The following is a 19,766-nucleotide window of genomic DNA, read 5'->3' as shown; positions in this document are numbered from 1 at the left end:
TCCCTATCCCTCACTCCCTCAGTCCCTCACTCCCTCTGTCCTTGTCCCTCACTCCCTCTGTCCTTGTCCCTCAATCCCTCTGTCCCTCACTCCCTCTGTCCTTGTCCCTCACTCCCTCTGTCCCAGTCCCTCACTCCCTCTATCCCTCACTCCCTCTGTCCCTGTCCCTCACTCCCTCTTTCCCTCACTCCCCCTGTCCCTGTCCCTCACTCCCTCTGTCCCTCACTCCCTCTGTCCCCATCCCTCACTCCCTCTGTCCCCATCCCTCACTCCCTCTGTCCCTCACTCCCTCTGTCCTTGTCCCTCACTCCCTCTGTCCTTGTCCCTCACTCCCTCTGTCCCTCTGTCCCTCACTCTCTCTGTCCCTATCCCTCACTCCCTCTGTCCCTCACTCCCTGTCCCTATCCCTCACTCCCTCTGTCCTTGTCCCTCACTCCCTCTGTCCCTGTCCCTCACTCCCTCTGTCCTTCACTCCCTCTGTCCCTATCCCTCACTCCCTCTGACCCTCACTCCCTCTGTCCCTATCCCTCACTCCCTCTGTCCCTCACTCCCTCTGTCCCTGTCCCTCACTCCCTCTTTCCCTCACTCCCCCTGTCCCTGTCCCTCACTCCCTCTGTCCCTCACTCCCTCTGTCCCTATCCCTCACTCCCTCTGTCCCTCACTCCCTCTGTCCTTGTCCCTCACTCCCTCTGTCCCTCACTCCCTCTGTCCTTGTCCCTCACTCCCTCTATCCCTCACTCCCTCTGTCCCTGTCCCTCACTCCCTCTGTCCCTCACTCCCCCTGTCCCTGTCCCTCACTCCCTCTGTCCCTCACTCCCTCTGTCCCTATCCCTCACTCCCTCTGTCCCTCACTCCCTCTGTCCTTGTCCCTCACTCCCTCTGTCCCTCACTCCCTCTGTCCTTGTCCCTCACTCCCTCTGTCCCAGTCCCTCACTCCCTCTATCCCTCACTCCCTCTGTCCCTGTCCCTCACTCCCCCTGTCCCTCACTCCCCCTGTCCCTGTCCCTCACTCCCTCTGTCCCTCACTCCCTCTGTCCCTATCCCTCACTCCCTCTGTCCTTGTCCCTCACTCCCTCTGTCCCTGTCCCTCACTCCCTCTGTCCCTGTCCCTCACTCCCTCTGTCCTTGTCCCTCACTCCCTCTGTCCCTCACTCCCTCTGTCCCTCACTCCCTCTGTCCCTATCCCTCACTCCCTCTGTCCTTGTCCCTCACTCCCTCTGGCCCTATCCCTCACTCCCTCTGTCCCTCACTCCCTGTCCCTATCCCTCACTCCCTCTGTCCTTGTCCCTCACTCCCTCTGTCCCTGTCCCTCACTCCCTCTGTCCTTCACTCCCTCTGTCCCTATCCCTCACTCCCTCTGACCCTCACTCCCTCTGACCCTATCCCTCACTCCCTCTGTCCCTATCCCTCACTCCCTCTGTCCCTCACTCCCTCTGTCCCTGTCCCTCACTCCACCTGTCTCTATCCCTCACTCTCTCAGTCCCTCACTCCCTCTGTCCTTGTCCCTCACTCCCTCTGTCCCTCACTCCCTCTGTCCCTATCCCTCACTCCCTCAGTCCCTCACTCCCTCTGTCCTTGTCCCTCACTCCCTCTGTCCTTGTCCCTCACTCCCTCTGTCCCTCACTCCCTCTGTCCTTGTCCCTCACTCCCTCTGTCCCAGTCCCTCACTCCCTCTATCCCTCACTCCCTCTGTCCCTGTCCCTCACTCCCTCTTTCCCTCACTCCCCCTGTCCCTGTCCCTCACTCCCTCTGTCCCTGTCCCTCACTCCCTCTGTCCCAGTCCCTCACTCCCTCTGTCCCTCACTCCCTCTGTCCTTGTCCCTCACTCCCTCTGTCCCTGTCCCTCACTCCCTCTGTCCTTGTCCCTCACTCCCTCTGTCCGTCACTCCCTCTGTCCGTCACTCCCTCTGTCCCTATCCCTCACTCCCTCTGTCCTTGTCCCTCACTCCCTCTGTCCCTATCCCTCACTCCCTCTGTCCCTCACTCCCTGTCCCTATCCCTCACTCCCTCTGTCCTTGTCCCTCACTCCCTCTGTCCCTGTCCCTCACTCCCTCTGTCCTTCACTCCCTCTGTCCCTATCCCTCACTCCCTCTGACCCTCACTCCCTCTGTCCCTATCCCTCACTCCCTCTGTCCCTATCCCTCACTCCCTCTGTCCCTCACTCCCTCTGTCCCTGTCCCTCACTCCATCTGTCTCTATCCCTCGCTCTCTCAGTCCCTCACTCCCTCTGTCCTTGTCCCTCACTCCCTCTGTCCCTCACTCCCTCTGTCCCTATCCCTCACTCCCTCTGTCCTTGTCCCTCACTCCCTCTGTCCCTGTCCCTCACTCCCTCTGTCCTTGTCCCTCACTCCCTCTGTCCCTCACTCCCTCTGTCCTTGTCCCTCACTCCCTCTGTCCCTGTCCCTCACTCCTTGTCCCTCACTCCCTCTGTCCCTCACTCCCTCTGTCCTTGTCCCTCACTCCCTCTGTCCCTCACTCCCTCTGTCCCTATCCCTCACTCCCTCAGTCCCTCACTCCCTCTGTCCTTGTCCCTCACTCCCTCTGTCCTTGTCCCTCACTCCCTCTGTCCTTGTCCCTCACTCCCTCTGTCCCTCACTCCCTCTGTCCTTGTCCCTCACTCCCTCTGTCCCAGTCCCTCACTCCCTCTATCCCTCACTCCCTCTGTCCCTGTCCCTCACTCCCTCTGTCCCTCACTCCCCCGTCCCTGTCCCTCACTCCCTCTGTCCCTCACTCCCTCTGTCCCTATCCCTCACTCCCTCTGTCCCTCACTCCCTCTGTCCTTGTCCCTCACTCCCTCTGTCCCTCACTCCCTCTGTCCTTGTCCCTCACTCCCTCTGTCCCAGTCCCTCACTCCCTCTATCCCTCACTCCCTCTGTCCCTGTCCCTCACTCCCTCTGTCCCTCACTCCCCCTGTCCCTGTCCCTCACTCCCTCTGTCCCTCACTCCCTCTGTCCCTGTCCCTCACTCCCTCTGTCCTTGTCCCTTACTCCCTCTGTCCCTGTCCCTCACTCCCTCTGTCCTTGTCCCTCACTCCCTCTGTCCCTCACTCCCTCTGTTCCTCACTCCCTCTGTCCCTATCCCTCACTCCCTCTGTCCTTGTCCCTCACTCCCTCTGGCCCTATCCCTCACTCCCTCTGTCCCTCACTCCCTGTCCCTATCCCTCACTCCCTCTGTCCTTGTCCCTCACTCCCTCTGTCCCTGTCCCTCACTCCCTCTGTCCTTCACTCCCTCTGTCCCTATCCCTCACTCCCTCTGACCCTCACTCCCTCTGTCCCTATCCCTCACTCCCTCTGTCCCTCACTCCCTCTGTCCCTGTCCCTCACTCCATCTGTCTCTATCCCTCACTCTCTCAGTCCCTCACTCCCTCTGTCCTTGTCCCTCACTCCCTCTGTCCCTATCCCTCACTCCCTCTGTCCCTCACTCCCTCTGTCCTTGTCCCTCACTCCCTCTGTCCCTGTCCCTCACTCCCTCTGTCCTTGTCCCTCACTCCCTCTGTCCGTCACTCCCTCTGTCCGTCACTCCCTCTGTCCCTATCCCTCACTCCCTCTGTCCTTGTCCCTCACTCCCTCTGTCCCTATCCCTCACTCCCTGTCCCTCACTCCCTGTCCCTATCCCTCACTCCCTCTGTCCTTGTCCCTCACTCCCTCTGTCCCTGTCCCTCACTCCCTCTGTCCCTATCCCTCACTCCCTCTGACCCTCACTCCCTCTGTCCCTATCCCTCACTCCCTCTGTCCCTATCCCTCACTCCCTCTGTCCCTCACTCCCTCTGTCCCTGTCCCTCACTCCATCTGTCTCTATCCCTCGCTCTCTCAGTCCCTCACTCCCTCTGTCCTTGTCCCTCACTCCCTCTGTCCCTCACTCCCTCTGTCCCTATCCCTCACTCCCTCTGTCCCTCACTCCCTCTGTCCTTGTCCCTCACTCCCTCTGTCCCTGTCCCTCACTCCCTCTGTCCTTGTCCCTCACTCTCTCAGTCCCTCACTCCCTCTGTCCCTGTCCCTCACTCCCTCTATCCCTCACTCCCTCTGTCCTTGTCCCTCACTCCCTCTGTCCCTGTCCCTCACTCCCTCTGTCCTTGTCCCTCACTCCCTCTGTCCCTCACTCCCTCTGTCCTTGTCCCTCACTCCCTCTGTCCCTCACTCCCTCTGTCCCTATCCCTCACTCCCTCAGTCCCTCACTCCCTCTGTCCTTGTCCCTCACTCCCTCTGTCCTTGTCCCTCACTCCCTCTGTCCTTGTCCCTCACTCCCTCTGTCCCTCACTCCCTCTGTCCTTGTCCCTCACTCCCTCTGTCCCAGTCCCTCACTCCCTCTATCCCTCACTCCCTCTGTCCCTGTCCCTCACTCCCTCTGTCCCTCACTCCCCCGTCCCTGTCCCTCACTCCCTCTGTCCCTCACTCCCTATCCCTCACTCCCTCTGTCCCTCACTCCCTCTGTCCTTGTCCCTCACTCCCTCTGTCCCTCACTCCCTCTGTCCTTGTCCCTCACTCCCTCTGTCCCAGTCCCTCACTCCCTCTATCCCTCACTCCCTCTGTCCCTGTCCCTCACTCCCTCTGTCCCTCACTCCCCCTGTCCCTGTCCCTCACTCCCTCTGTCCCTCACTCCCTCTGTCCCTGTCCCTCACTCCCTCTGTCCTTGTCCCTCACTCCCTCTGTCCCTGTCCCTCACTCCCTCTGTCCTTGTCCCTCACTCCCTCTGTCCCTCACTCCCTCTGTTCCTCACTCCCTCTGTCCCTATCCTTCACTCCCTCTGTCCTTGTCCCTCACTCCCTCTGGCCCTATCCCTCACTCCCTCTGTCCCTCACTCCCTGTCCCTATCCCTCACTCCCTCTGTCCTTGTCCCTCACTCCCTCTGTCCCTGTCCCTCACTCCCTCTGTCCTTCACTCCCTCTGTCCCTATCCCTCACTCCCTCTGACCCTCACTCCCTCTGTCCCTATCCCTCACTCCCTCTGTCCCTCACTCCCTCTGTCCCTGTCCCTCACTCCATCTGTCTCTATCCCTCACTCTCTCAGTCCCTCACTCCCTCTGTCCTTGTCCCTCACTCCCTCTGTCCCTCACTCCCTCTGTCCCTATCCCTCACTCCCTCAGTCCCTCACTCCCTCTGTCCTTGTCCCTCACTCCCTCTGTCCTTGTCCCTCACTCCCTCTGTCCCTCACTCCCTCTGTCCTTGTCCCTCACTCCCTCTGTCCCAGTCCCTCACTCCCTCTATCCCTCACTCCCTCTGTCCCTGTCCCTCACTCCCTCTTTCCCTCACTCCCCCTGTCCCTCACTCCCTCTGTCCCTCACTCCCTCTGTCCCTATCCCTCACTCCCTCTGTCCCTCACTCCCTCTGTCCTTGTCCCTCACTCCCTCTGTCCCTGTCCCTCACTCCCTCTGTCCTTGTCCCTCACTCCCTCTGTCCCTCACTCCCTCTGTCCCTATCCCTCACTCCCTCTGTCCTTGTCCCTCACTCCCTCTGTCCCTATCCCTCACTCCCTCTGTCCCTGTCCCTATCCCTCACTCCCTCTGTCCTTGTCCCTCACTCCCTCTGTTCTTCACTCCCTCTGTCCCTATCCCTCACTCCCTCTGACCCTCACTCCCTCTGTCCCTATCCCTCACTCCCTCTGTCCCTATCCCTCACTCCCTCTGTCCCTCACTCCCTCTGTCCCTGTCCCTCCCTCCATCTGTCTCTATCCCTCACTCTCTCAGTCCCTCACTCCCTCTGTCCTTGTCCCTCACTCCCTCTGTCCCTCACTCCCTCTGTCCCTATCCCTCACTCCCTCTGTCCCTCACTCCCTCTGTCCTTGTCCCTCACTCCCTCTGTCCCTGTCCCTCACTCCCTCTGTCCTTGTCCCTCACTCCCTCTGTCCCTATCCCTCACTCCCTCTGTCCTTGTCCCTCACTCCCTCTGTCCCTGTCCCTCACTCCCTCTGTCCCAGTCCCTCACTCCCTCTGTCCCTCACTCCCTCTGTCCCTGTCCCTCACTTCCTCTGTCCCTGTCCCTCACTCCCTCTGTCCCTATCCCTCACTCTCTCAGTCCCTCACTCCCTCTGTCCTTGTCCCAGATTCCTGAAGAAGGGCCTGTGCCCGAAACGTCGAATCTCCTGTTCCCTGGATGCTGCCTGACCTGCTGTGCTGTTCCAGCAATAAAGTTTCAACTTTGATCTCCAGCATCTGCAGACCTCACTTTCCCCTCTGTCCCTGTCCTTCACTCCCTCTGTCCCTGTCCTTCACTCCCTCTGTCCCTATCCCTCACTCCCTCTGACCCTCACTCCCTCTGTCCCTATCCCTCACTCCCTCTGACCCTCACTCCCTCTGTCCCTATCCCTCACTCCCTCTGTCCCTCACCCCCTCTGTCCCTATCCCTCACTCCCTCTGTCCCTCACTCCCTCTGTCCTTGTCCCTCACTCCCTCTGTCCCTCACTCCCTCTGTCCTTGTCCCTCACTCCCTCTGTCCCTCACTCCCTCTGTCCCTCACTCCCTCTGTCCCTATCCCTCACTCCCACTGTCCCACACTCCCTCCGTCCCTATCCCTCACTCCCTCTGTCCCTCACTCCCTCTGTCCTTGTCCCTCACTCCCTCTGTCCCTCACTCCCTCTGTCCTTGTCCCTCACTCCCTCTGTCCTTGTCCCTCACTCCCTCTGTCTCTGTCCCTCACTCCCTCTGTCCCTCACTCCCTCTGTCCTTGTCCCTCACTCCCTCTGTCTCTGTCCCTCACTCCCTCTGTCCCTCACTCCCTCTGTCCCTATCCCTCTGTCCCTATCCCTCACTCCCACTATCCCACACTCCCTCCGTCCCTATCCCTCACTCCCTCTGTCCCTCACTCCCTCTGTCCCTATCCCTCTGTCCCTATCCCTCACTCCCTCTGTCCCTATCCCTCTGTCCCTATCCCTCACTCCCACTATCCCACACTCCCTCCGTCCCTATCCCTCTGTCCCTATCCCTCACTCCCACTGTCCCACACTCCCTCCGTCCCTATCCCTCACTCCATCTGTCCCTCACTCCCTCTGTCCCTCACTCCCTCTGTCCTTGTCCCTCACTCCCTCTGTCTCTGTCCCTCACTCCCTCTGTCCCTCACTCCCTCTGTCCCTATCCCTCACTCCCACTGTCCCACACTCCCTCCGTCCCTATCCCTCACTCCCTCTGTCCCTCACTCCCTCTGTCCTTGTCCCTCACTCCCTCTGTCTCTGTCCCTCACTCCCTCTGTCCCTCACTCCCTCTGTCCCTCACTCCCTCTGTCCCTATCCCTCACTCCCACTGTCCCACACTCCCTCCGTCCCTATCCCTCACTCCCTCTGTCCCTCACTCCCTCTGTCCTTGTCCCTCACTCCCTCTGTCTCTGTCCCTCACTCCCTCTGTCCCTCACTCCCTCTGTCCCTATCCCTCACTCCCTCTGTCCCTCACTCCCTCTGTCCCTCACTCCCTCTGTCTCTGTCCCTCACTCCCTCTGTCCCTCACTCCCTCTGTCCCTATCCCTCACTCCCTCTGTCCCTCACTCCCCCTGTCCCTATCCCTCACTCCCTCTGTCCCTCACTCCCTCTGTCCTTGTCCCTCACTCCCTCTGTCCCTCACTCCCTCTGTCCTTGTCCCTCACTCCCTCTGTCTCTGTCCCTCACTCCCTCTGTCCCTCACTCCCTCTGTCCTTGTCCCTCACTCCCTCTGTCCCTCACTCCCTCCGTCCTTGTCCCTCACTCCCTCTGTCCCTCACTCCCTCTGTCCCTATCCCTCACTCCCTTCAGGAGTTCTCCTACTCGATCCCTCCCAGCCCCTCATTCCCTCATTCTCTCTCTCTCTTTCCCTCCCTCCCTCTGTCTCCCTCCCCCTCTCCCCCAGTCCCTCCCTCCCTCCTGTCGCTCTCACTCCGGGATTGGGCCGGCTCCGCTCCGGGACTGATCCCGGGATCTGTTTCTCCGGGACATGGCGTTCGGCAAAACGGGGAAGGATCCGTTCGAGACACGGACCGGGAAACTGATCGGTGAGTGCGGGATCACTCCGGGATCGGGATCACTCCGGGATCGGGGATCACTCCGGGATCGGGGATCACTCCGGGATCGGGGCTCACTCCGGGATCGGGGATCACCCCGGGATCGGGATCACTCCGGGATCGGGGATTACTCCGGGATCGGGATCACCCCGGGATCGGGGATCACTCCGGGATCGGGGATCACTCCGGGATCGGGATCACTCCGGGATCAGGGATCACTCCGGGATCGGGGATAACTCCGGGATCGGGGCTCACTCCGGGATCGGGGATCACTCCGGGATCGGGATCACTCCGGGATCGGGGATCACTCCGGGATCGGGGATAACTCCGGGATCAGGGATGACCCCGGGATCGGGGATCACTCCGGGATCAGGGATGGCCCGCGGAGACACGGACTCACACCCTCCAACCCCCCCCCCCCCCCCCACCCGCCACATTGCGGTGACAGGGTCAGTGCTGAGGGAAGGCCACACTGTCAGAGGGTCAGTGCTGAGGGAGCGCCGCACTGTCGGAGGGTCAGTGCTGAGGGAGCGCCGCACTGTCGGAGGGTCAGTGCTGAGGGAGTGCCGCACTGTCGGAGGGTCAGTGCTGAGGGAGTGCCGCACTGTCGGAGGGTCAGTGCTGAGGGAGCGCCGCACTGTCGGAGGGTCAGTGCTGAGGGAGTGCCGCACTGTCGGAGGGTCAGTGCTGAGGGAGTGCCGCACTGTCGGAGGGTCAGTGCTGAGGGAGCGCCGCGCTGTCGGAGGGTCAGTGCTGAGGGAGTGCCGCACCGTCGGAGGGTCAGTGCTGAGGGAGCGCCGCGCTGTCGGAGGGTCAGTGCTGAGGGAGCGCCGCGCTGTCGGAGGGTCAGTGCTGAGGGAGCGCCGCTCTGTCGGAGGGTCAGTACTGAGGGAGTGCTGCACTGTCAGAGGGTCAGTACTGAAGGAGTGCCGCACTGTCAGAGGGGAAGTTCAGGGAGGTTGCAGAGTGGAGTGCACGGATTGTGAACTCAGCTCACTGCCTTTATTCCTGATGAAGGGCTTTTGCCCGAAACGTCGATTTCGAAGCTCCCAGGATGCTGCCTGTACTGCTGTGCTCTTCCAGCACCACTGATCCATTAACTGGCGTTTACTGACCCATGTAAGAATCAGACGTCAAACTATTGAGTTAATGAATTAATCAACTGTGTAGGTGGAATCTCCCAACTTAAGGCTGTGTAACCTCAGGCGCTGTTGTGTTGGGGATGATATAGTGAATGGTATTGTTCTGAACACTATCAACAGAATAATTTCATACTGACTCCTTTTATTTCAACAGAAAGATGATGTGTGATTATAATGAATGGGGGATGTCATAAAAACTGCCTGGTTTAAGTTTCTCGCTTTGAGAATACGTGATCAAATGCATTGGCTGTGACCTTTTACTCTGTACAAGATGTCTTGAGACTCTTGGCTTTTTGTCTATATCAGTTATTTTGGAAAGAAACATTTTTGCGATGGTAGGCCTTTGACTTGTACGATTCTTGGTAGCTCGGAGATTAATGCTTGTTCTGATGTGTGTGGCTTTCAGCTTTAAGGGAACTTGATAATGAAGAATATCGGTCAATGCTTCTCATTCTCTTTCTGCACGTCCAAATGCCCGCATGTCAACACCAACATGAAATATAAATGCACGAGGAGTTAGTGAGAAATTAGCCAAACAAAACCAAATGGTAATTCTCAAAAATCCAAATGCAGCTCTCTCCTAAAGCCCCTCAAAGACCCAGTGAAATAACATGGTTTTAGACCTGACTTAACAAATGTTTCATTCCTAAAACTTCCATTTGTACATGAGTGCCCATACCGTGGGGGCAGTGGAGAGACTTTGTGACTCCCAGCCCCATAGGTGTTTTCTGATAGCCATCCTGGACAATCTGCTTCTTGTTCACTCCCCACCCCAGAGCAAATAGTTTCTCAGCATTTCCTCCAGCTCATTTATTTAAACCCCTAAATAGTTATCCTGAACCATTGCAACTCAAGGGAATATTGTTTGAACCTGTTATAATTCTGCTCTTTCTACACTACAGCCACTCTGTGAGCTATAACTCCCCTTCCAGAGGGGCAGTGCTCAGGACAGGTTCTCCAGACGGTGTCTGACCAGAGTTGTGTCAAACATCTTTGCATTTAAATTTCAAATGTCCTCGGGGGTTAAGTTACAAGGGCTTGTTTGTACAAATTAGACCTGTTTTCCCTAGAATTGAGAAGGTTAAAGGGTGATCTGATCAAAGCCTTCAAGATATTAATATGAAAATGTAGGGAAGATAAAGATGAACCATTTCCATTGATGAGGGAATTCTAGGACTAGGGGCACAGTCTGAGGATTCGGGCTGGAACAGTTCAGGAGAGATGTGAGGAAACACTTCTACACACACTGGGTGGGAGAGGGTAGGGACCCTCTCCCACAAACAGCAGTTGATGCTGGGTCCGTTATTAATTTTAAATTGGAGAAGGATGCTTGTTTATCAAGCAAAAGTATTCAGGGATACAGGCCAAAGGCAGGGATATGGAGTTAGGCCGCAGATTAGCCACGGTCTTGTTGAAAGGTGGAACAGATTGGAGGGGTTGAATGGCCGCCTCCTATTGCTATGTTCCTACAAACATCAACATTTCATTTTGATCATGTTTGTACTCCTTTCCTCTTGCTCACTTTCTGACATCTTGCTGTTATGAAAATATTTAGGTTTCTCTCTGATCCACTGTCAGTTGCTCATCACCTCAGCCTCAGCCGATGGTGAACTCTGCCAGTGGGATCCCCCCCCCCCGTCCCCATTCAGTCAGCCACATGGTATCAGCTTCTTCTCACAGTGTCGTCCTGAACTGGGACGCACCAATCTCCACTCTCTCACTCTGGACATTACTGCAGTAAATCATGGGAACACAGCTTTAGTTAAACATCCCCTCCTGTCCTAGTATCACTCTACTAACTGAGAATTAGAACAGCATTGAGATTTCATTCATGATTCATTCGATAACACTCATGAGTGACAGTGTTCATTAGAAGGTGGGGCTGATCAGTTCTTGGGGCCTTGGCAGTGCAGTGGTAGTGTCCCTCCCTCTGACCCAGGAGGTCCAGGATCAAGTCGCATCTGTACCAGAGTCTCTGTAATAAACTCTCAAATTGGGTCGAACAGGAAAATGTCTTTGGAGTTGATTGTTTTTGACCTGATGTTCTCAGCAACAATTGCTCAGGAGACGGGTAGCTCCGTTGGAGGTGACAGAGTTCAGTGTTTAAAGTACACCTGCTCTGGGTTTACAGCAATTCCTGTTCTTAGTTTCGATTCTGAAAGCTCATTGCTTCCCTTTGTTGCCAATGAAACTCCGAGGGCATGTTTAACCAGCACCTCGGATTCCAGGGATTATTCACATTTGTGAACTACATGAATGACAGTTGGAAAAGAATAGATAATACTGCAATATAAATCATTCCAGGACAGGGACAGCACGGGGTTAGATACAGAGTAAAGCTCCCTCTCCACTGTCCCCCTCAAACACTCACAGGAACAGGGATATCATAGGGTTAGATACAGAGTAAAGCTCCCTCTATTCTCTCTCACTAAACATCTCTAAGGTATAGCAACCTCTACACTGGGTGTAGGTTTACTCACTGAGCTGGAAGGATCATTTTCAGACGTTTTGTCACCAAACACGGTAACATCTTCAGTGAGTCTCCAGATGAAGCACTGTTGGTGTAGCCCACTTTCTGTTTATATATTTGGCTATCCTTGGGTTGGTGATGTCAGGTCCTGTGGTGACGTCATTTTCTATGGTAATGTAATTTCCTATTTTCTTTTCCGGGGGTGGTAGGTGGGGTCTAACTCGATGTGTTTGTTGATAGAGTTCTGGTTGGATTGCCATGTTTCTAGGAATTCTCGTGCGTGTCTCTGTTTGGCTTGTCCTAGGATGGATGTGTTGTCCCAGTCGAAATGGTGTCCTTCCTCATCCGTATGTAAGGATACTAGTGAGAGAGGGTCATGTCTTTTTGTGGCTAGTTGATGTTCATGTATCCTGGTGGCTAGTTTTTCCTAAAGATGTTACCTAGTACAGTGACGAAATGTCTGAAAATGAACCTTCCAGCTCAGCAAGTAAACCGACATCCAGACCATCAACTTACAAATCTTCTCAAAACTCACTAACCTCTACACTGTGCCCTGTGAGGGTATGATGACATGTTTTGAAACAAGACTGATTTAATGATGCATTTTTCAGAACCTTTGGAATGTGCTAAATTGTAAAACGGCCAATAAAGTAGTTTTATTGAAATGTTGACATGGTTCTCAGAAAGGCGCAGCAATCTCTTTCAAAAGCAGGGTGATGCTGACCAGATGATCTGACACACAGATACTGAGGAGCAAATAGAGACAGGAACTGCCCCTCACCACTCCCCCAATCACCCTATCACCCATTCCCCCCTATCCCCCCATCTCCCATTCCCCTCCCCTCCCCTCCCCCATCTCCCATTCCCCTCCACCACCCCCATCTCCCATTCCCCTCCACCACCCCATCACCCATTCCCCTCCACCTCACCATCTCCCATTCCCCTCCACCCCACCATCTCCCATTCCCCTCCACCACCCCCATCACCCATTCCCCTCCACCACCCCCATCTCCCATTCCCCTCCACCACCCCATCACCCATTCCCCTCCACCCCACCATCTCCCATTCCCCTCCACCCCACCATCTCCCATTCCCCTCCACCCCACCATCTCCCATTCCCCTCCACCCCACCATCTCCCATTCCCCTCCACCCCACCATCTCCCATTCTCCTCCACCCCACCATCTCCCATTCCCCTCCACCCCACCATCTCCCATTCCCCTCCACTCCCCCATCTCCCATTCCCATCCACTCCCCCATCTCCCATTCCCCTCCACTCCCCCATCTCCCATTCCCCTCCCCTCCCCATCTCCCATTCCTCTCTACCCCCCCATCTCCCATTCCCCTCCCCTCCCACATCTCCCATTCCCCTCCACCCCACCATCTCCCATTCCCCTCCACTCCCCCATCTCCCATTCCCCTCCACTCCCCCATCTCCCATTCCCCTCCATCCCCCCATCTCCCATTCCCCTCCATTCCCCCATCTCCCATTCCCCTCCATTCCCCCATCTCCCATTCCCCTCCAACCCCCATCTCCTATTCCCCTCCCTTCCCCATCTCCCATTCCTCTCTAACCCCCATCTCCCATTCCCCTCCCCTCCCACATCTCCCATTCCCCTCCACTCGCCCATTTCCATTCCCCTCCATCCCCTCCATCTCCCATTCCCCATCCACCCCCCATCTCCCATTCCCCCTCCTCCCCATCCCCCCCGCCGCCAATACTCCCCCAGGCGGGAGCGGCAGAGCCTGTTTTACCACCTGATTGGAGCGGTGCTGTTTGTGGCAGTGTGGCACTCCCTCGGTACAGCATTGGGTGGGTCAGCCTTGACCCAGAGCTCACTCGCGGGGCTGAGGGATATGGCACTAGTGTCGAAGATAATTTGTTTCGAATGGTTTGTTAGTAAACATTGCTAACATGCAGCCAGCTGTGTGTGGGAAGGAGGGAGCACTGCAGCTGAGGCTGTTTGATTTAATTGGCTTTCTGCACTCACTGAACAGAGTTTATGATCATAAGGGATCAGGCAGCTGATGGCGAGGAGTGGGTGATCAGGGTACGGTTCACCTTTAACAGGATGTTTGAGTCCAGGGTTATAGTAAAGGAGAGCACTGCGTTGGTGACAGGTTTGCAATGGGGTACAGTAACCCCACTATCATCACAGCAACCCTGACACAGGGAACCTCAGAGCCAATCCATGCCATTCTTAGCTGAGTGCAGACATTATTCACCTCCGAATCAGAGGGTGCAGAGCTCATCCACTACACTGGGGGCCAGAGGGCAAATCACCAGCGTAGACCTCAGGGAGTGCTGCACTGTCAGAGGGTCAGTGATGAGGGACTTCAGCACTGTCAGAGGGTCAGTGCTGAGGGAGTGCTGCACTGTGGTAGGGTCAGTGCTGAGGGAGTGCTGCACAGTCGGAGGGTCAGTGCTGAGGGAGTGCCGCACTGTCAGAGGGTCAGTACTGAGGGAGTGCCGCACTGTCGGAGGGTCAGTGCTGAGGGAGTGCTGCACAGTCGGAGGGTCAGTGCTGAGGGAGTGCCGCACTGTCAGAGGGTCAGTGCTGTGGGAGTGCCGCACTGTGGGAGGGTCAGTGCTGTGGGAGTGCCGCACTGTGGGAGGGTCAGTACTGAGGGAGTGCCGCACTGTGGGAGGGTCAGTGCTGAGGGAGTGCTGCACTGTCGGAGGGTCACAGCTGAGGGAGTGCCGCACTGTCGGAGGGTCAGTACTGAGGGAGTGCCTCACTGTCGGAGGGTCAGTGCTGAGGGAGTGCTGCACTGTCAGAGGGTCATGCTGAGGGTGTGCCGCACTGTCGGAGGGTCAGTCCTGAGGGAGCGCCGCACTGTCAGAGGGTCAGTGCTGGGGTGTGCCGCACTGTCGGAGGGTCAGTACTGAGTGAGCGCCGCACTGTGGGAGGGTCAGTACTGAGGGAGTGCCGCACTGTCAGAGGGTCAGTACTGAGTGAGCGCCGCACTGTCGGGGGGTCAGTGCTGAGGGAGTGCCACACTGTCGGAGGGTCAGTGCTGAGTGAGTGCCGCATTGTTGGAGGGTCAGTGCTGAGGGAGTGCCGCATTGTCGGAGGGTCAGTGCTGAGGGAGTGCCGCATTGTCGGAGGGTCAGTGCTGAGGGAGTGCCGCACTGTGGGAGGGTCAGTACTGAGGGAGTGCCGCACTGTCGGAGGGTCAGTGCTGAGTTAGCGCCGCATTGTCGGAGGGTCAGTGCTGAGGGAGTGCCGCATTGTTGGAGGGTCAGTGCTGAGGGAGTGCCGCACTGTGGGAGGGTCAGTGCTGAGGGAGTGCCGCACTGTGGGAGGGTCAGTACTGAGGGAGTGCCGCACTGTGGGAGGGTCAGTACTGAGGGAGTGCCGCACTGTCAGAGGGTCAGTACTGAGTGAGCGCCGCATTGTCGGTGGGTCAGTGCTGAGGGAGTGCCGCACTGTGGGAGGGTCAGTACTGAGGGAGTGCCGCACTGTGGGAGGGTCAGTACTGAGTGAGCGCCGCATTGTCGGAGGGTCAGTGCTGATGGAGTGCCGCACTGTCGGAGGTGCTGTCATCTTGCAGAAAGGTTAAACCAAATCTCCCTCTCTATGACCGAAAAGATCTCTCGGTTACTCACGGTGAAGATTTGGAAGAGTTGTGTTCAACCCTTACCCCTTGATCAGTTTTGCTTTAAACCTCTTACCTGGACCTTTCTGTGTTTCATTAAAACTGCCCCATATGTTCTCTGTAACATTTTAGGATATACTGAAGATGGAAAGGTGACTTTGTTAAGTTGGGAAGCCTGGGATCCAGACTGGATCTGCAGGTTATTCAGAATACCTAATTAGCATTCATTACTGATGGGGAGAGGGGAAAGAGATCCCCTGTCAAGTTTCTGCTCAGATCAGCTATTCACTTAATCCTAATCCATGTGGTTCCAAGAATTTACTGGATTCTCCTGTGAAGCCGATAAAGGTATTGTTCTGCTCTGTCCGGTGTGGAAGGTGTCGTGTGAGTTTCAGTGCTGCTGTGATGCCAGGAACATAAGATGTGGGGGAGCTGGTGTTGGACTGGGGTGGACAAAGTTAAAAATCCCACAACACCAGTTTATAGTCCAACAGGTTTATTTGGAAGCACTAGCTTTCAAAGTGCTTCTCCTTTATAAACACCTGATGAAGGAGCAGCGTTTGGTCAGGAACATAGACTGTGCATCCCAAAGACGGGCAGATGAGAGCAAATCTGAGTCTCTCCGCCTGTTCACGATGAGCGAAATACTGTCTGTACCCAAGCAGCATGCACTGGCAAAACATAGAACATAGAAAAGTACAGGACAAGAACAGGCCCTTTGGCCCATGATGTTGTGCCGAGGTTTAATCCTAATATAAAGTATAGTACCTTAACCTATGCACCCCTCAACTCACTGCTGTCCATGTGCATGTCCAGCAGTCGCTTAAATATCCCCAATGACTCTGCTTCCACCACCACAGCTGGCAACGCGTTCCATGCATTCACAACTCTCTGTGTAAAGAACCTACCTCTGACGTCTCCTCTATATCTTCCTCCTAATATCTTCAAACTGTGACTCCTCGTACCAGTCAATCCTGCCCTGGGGAAAAGTCTCTGGCTATTGACTCTATCTATTCCACTCATTACCTTGTATACCTCGATCAGGTCTCCTCTCTTCCTCCTTCTCTCCAGAGAGAAAAGTCTGAACTTATTCAACCTTTCTTCATAAGGCAAGCCCTCCAGTCCAGGCAGCATCCTGGTAAACCTTCTTTACACCCTCTCCAAAACCTCTGCATCTTTCCTACAGTAGGGCGACCTGAACTGGACACAATATTCCAAGTGTGGTCTCACCAGGGACTTGTAGAGCTGCAGCAAAACCTTGCGGCTCTTAAACTCACTTCCCCTGTTAATAAAACACCATATGCTTTCTTAACACCCCTATCCACTTGGGTGGCAGCTTTGAGGGATCTATGTACTTGCACACCCAGATCCCTCTGTTCCTCCACACTGACAAGAATCCTGTCTTTAATCCTATATTCAGCATTTGAGTTCGACCTTCCAAAATGCATCACTTCACGTTTATCCAGGTTGACCTCCATCTGCCATTTCTCAGCCCAGCTCTGCATCCTGTCTACGTCGCGCTGCAGCCTGCAGTAGCCCGCTATACTATCGATGGGACCTCCAACCTTTTTTTCATCTGCAAATTTACTAACCCACCCCTCAACCTCCTTACCCAAGTCATTTATAAAAACTACAAAGAGCAGAGGCCCAAGAACAGAGCCCTGCGGGAACCCACTTAATACCGTCCTCCAGGCAGAATACTTCCCATCTACAACCACTCTCTGCCTTCTGTCAGCCAGCCAATTCTGAATCCAGATAGCCAAATCTCCCTGTATCCCATACCTCCTGACTTTATGAATAAGCCTACCATGGGGAACCCTATCAAGTGCCTTGCTGAAGTCCATAAACACCATGTCCACTGCTCGACCTTCATCGACCTGTCTCGGCACCTCCTCGAAGAACTCAATAAGATTTGTGAGGCATGACCTGCCCCTCATAAAGCCATGCTGACTGCCTTTAATCACACTATGCTTTTCCAAATAGTCACAGATCCTATCCCTCAGGATTCTTTCTAAAACTTTGCTGACCACAGACATACGACTGACTGGTCTGTAATTGCCAGGGATTTCCCTATTCCCCTTCTTCAAAAGAGGAACAACATTCACTTCCCTCCAGTCCTCCGGTACGACTCCTGTGGAGAGTGAGGAAGCAAAGATCTTCCCCAGCGGCTTAGCAACCTCCTTTCTCCCTCCCGGATCAGCCTGGGATAAATCTGGTCTGGCCCTGGGGACTTATCAATCTTAATATTTGCCAAAATTTCCAGCACACCAACTTCATCAATCTGGTCAAGCCTGTATCCCAGCTCCTCAAAGTTCTCATTCACAACAAGGTCCCTGCCCTGAGAGAAAACTGAAGCAAAATATTCATTTAGGGCTTCCCCGATCTGCTCAGACTCCACGCACAAGTTCCCTCCGCTATCCCTCATCGGCCCTACCTTCTCCCTGATAGTTCTCTTATTCCTCACCTATGAGTAAAATGCCTTCGGGTTCTCCCTAATCCTATTTGCCAAGCCTAATATTACAGGGGATTCCACAATCCCACAGTGGTTGCTTGATAATCCGGAGAGTTACACTCAAAACCAGTTTTGGTTTGTCAGGAGAGCTCACAGTTTAACACGTGCTTGCTTACTGGAAACTACATTTGTTAATACACAGAGTCCCACTCTTTGAAGGCAGAATGACCCTGAACATGCAGTGCAACTGGTTCAACTCACACTGTTCCAAAGATCATTTCTCAGGGTAATGCCAATCAGGCGTCAACAACTTGGGAAATAAAACCGTCTGGTTTGTTTTGATTGAAGCACAACTTTTGAGAGGTGTTCTCAGAACAATGCCACGTTGCATTTATGTGGCACCTTTAATTAGAAAAACAAGGGGGGAGGATCAGAGGAACAATTATCAACAGATCCAGTGAAGCAAGAGATGGCTTAATAACTTCTTGAAAGACCAGGGGAACAAAAACTGTCTTGGTCCCTCAGAGAGTTGAGAAAATTGAGAGGTGAGAGGAAGGGTGGAGCTTTAAAACAATCAGAGAGGAAGAATGCTGTGTAGATTAGTGGAACAGAAAGTGGACATGTCCCCACAACCTGATGGTCTACATGCTAGGGTCTTAAAGGAAGTGGCTACACAGATAGTGAATACTTTGGTTCTGATATTCCCAAATTCCCTTGGTTTTGGAAAGATCCCAGTGGATAGGGAAAGCACAAATCCCACACTTGGAGACAGTAAGGACTGCAGATGCAGAAGTCAGAGTCAGTAGATGTGAGGCTGGGAGAGCACAGCAGGTCAGACAGCAACCGAGGAACTGACAAAGGCCTTGGGTCGAAACGTTGACTTTCCTGCTCCTCGGATGCTGTCTGACCTGCTGGGCTCTCCCAGCCTCACATCTACTGACTCCCACACATCCATCTAATGGAAAGCAAGCAACTGTAAGCGAGCTAGCCTAATGTCTGTCCCTGGGACATGCATGAAATGAGGGGGTGTGGAAAATCATGATTTTGTGTAAAAGGGAATAATGTTATAGAGTCATAGAGATGTACAGCACGGAAACAGACCCTTCGGTCCAACCTGTCCATGCCAACCAGGTATCCCAACCCAATCTAGTCCCAACTACCAGCACCCGGCCCATATCCCCCCAAACCCTTCCTATTCATATACCCATCCAAATGCCTCTTAAATGTTGTAATTGTACCAGCCTCCACCACATCCTCTGGCAGCTCATTCCATACACGTACCACCCTCTGCGTAAAAAAGTTGCCCCTTAGGTCTCTTTTATATTTTTCCCCTCTCACCCGAAACCTATGCCCTCTATTTCTGGACTCCCCGACCCCATGGAAAAGACTTTGTCTATTTACCCTATACATGCCCCTCATAATTTTGTAAACCTCTATAAGGTCACCCCTCAGCCTCCGACGCTCCAGGGAAAACAGCCCCAGCCTGTTCAGCCTCTCCCTGTAGCTCAGATCCTCCAACTCTGGCAACATCCTTGTAAATCATTTCTGAACCCTTTCAAGTTTCACAACATCTTTCCGATAGGAAGGAGACCAGAATTGCATGCAATATTCCAACAGTGGCTGAACCAATGTCCTGTACAGCCGCAACATGACCTCCCAACTCCTGTACTCAATACTCTGACCAATAAAGGAAAGCATAGCAATTGCCTTCTTCACTAGCAGCACTCCCTAGGACCTTACCATTAAGTGTATAAGTCCTGCTAAGATTTGCTTTCTCAAAATGCAGCATCTCACATTTATCTGAATTAAACTCCATCTGCCACTTCTCAGCCCATTGGCCCATCTGGTCAAGATCCCGTTGTAATCTGAGGTAACCCTCTTCGCTGTCCACTACACCTCCAATTTTGGTGTCATCTGCAAACTTACTAACTGTACCTCTTATGCTCGCATCCAAATCATTTATGTAAATGACAAAAGGTAGAGGGCCCAGCACTGATCCTTGTGGCACTCCACTGGTCACAGGCCTCCAGTCTGAGAAACAACCCTCTTCCACCACCCTGAGCCAGTTCTGTATCCAAATGGCTAGTTTTTTAGATTAGATTACTTCCAGTGTGGAAACAGGCCCTTCAGTCCAACAAGTCCACAC

The 19,766-nt window shown here is 54.6% G+C and overlaps 1 protein-coding gene across 2 annotated transcripts in view; it reads left to right on the top strand.

The window, feature by feature from the left end:
* The first annotated feature begins 7,827 nt into the window (after nucleotides 1-7,827).
* Nucleotides 7,828-19,766, top strand: part of LOC122547650 (TOM1-like protein 1) — a 113,712-nt gene continuing 101,773 nt past the window's right edge. For both annotated transcript variants that reach the window (XM_088000830.1, XM_088000829.1), the window contains exon 1: nucleotides 7,828-7,948. In XM_088000830.1, the coding sequence (XP_087856956.1) occupies nucleotides 7,891-7,948 (58 nt within the window). In that variant the 5' untranslated portion in view covers nucleotides 7,828-7,890. The remainder of the gene's footprint in view (nucleotides 7,949-19,766) is intronic.

This window comes from Chiloscyllium plagiosum, unplaced genomic scaffold, assembly GCF_037043375.1.
Source record: "Chiloscyllium plagiosum isolate Xiang-an unplaced genomic scaffold, Cpla_swu_hap1 HiC_scaffold_25, whole genome shotgun sequence".
NCBI lineage: Eukaryota > Metazoa > Chordata > Chondrichthyes > Orectolobiformes > Hemiscylliidae > Chiloscyllium > Chiloscyllium plagiosum.
Note: the sequence above shows the minus strand (reverse complement) of the source record. Positions and strands in the feature narration are given on the sequence as shown.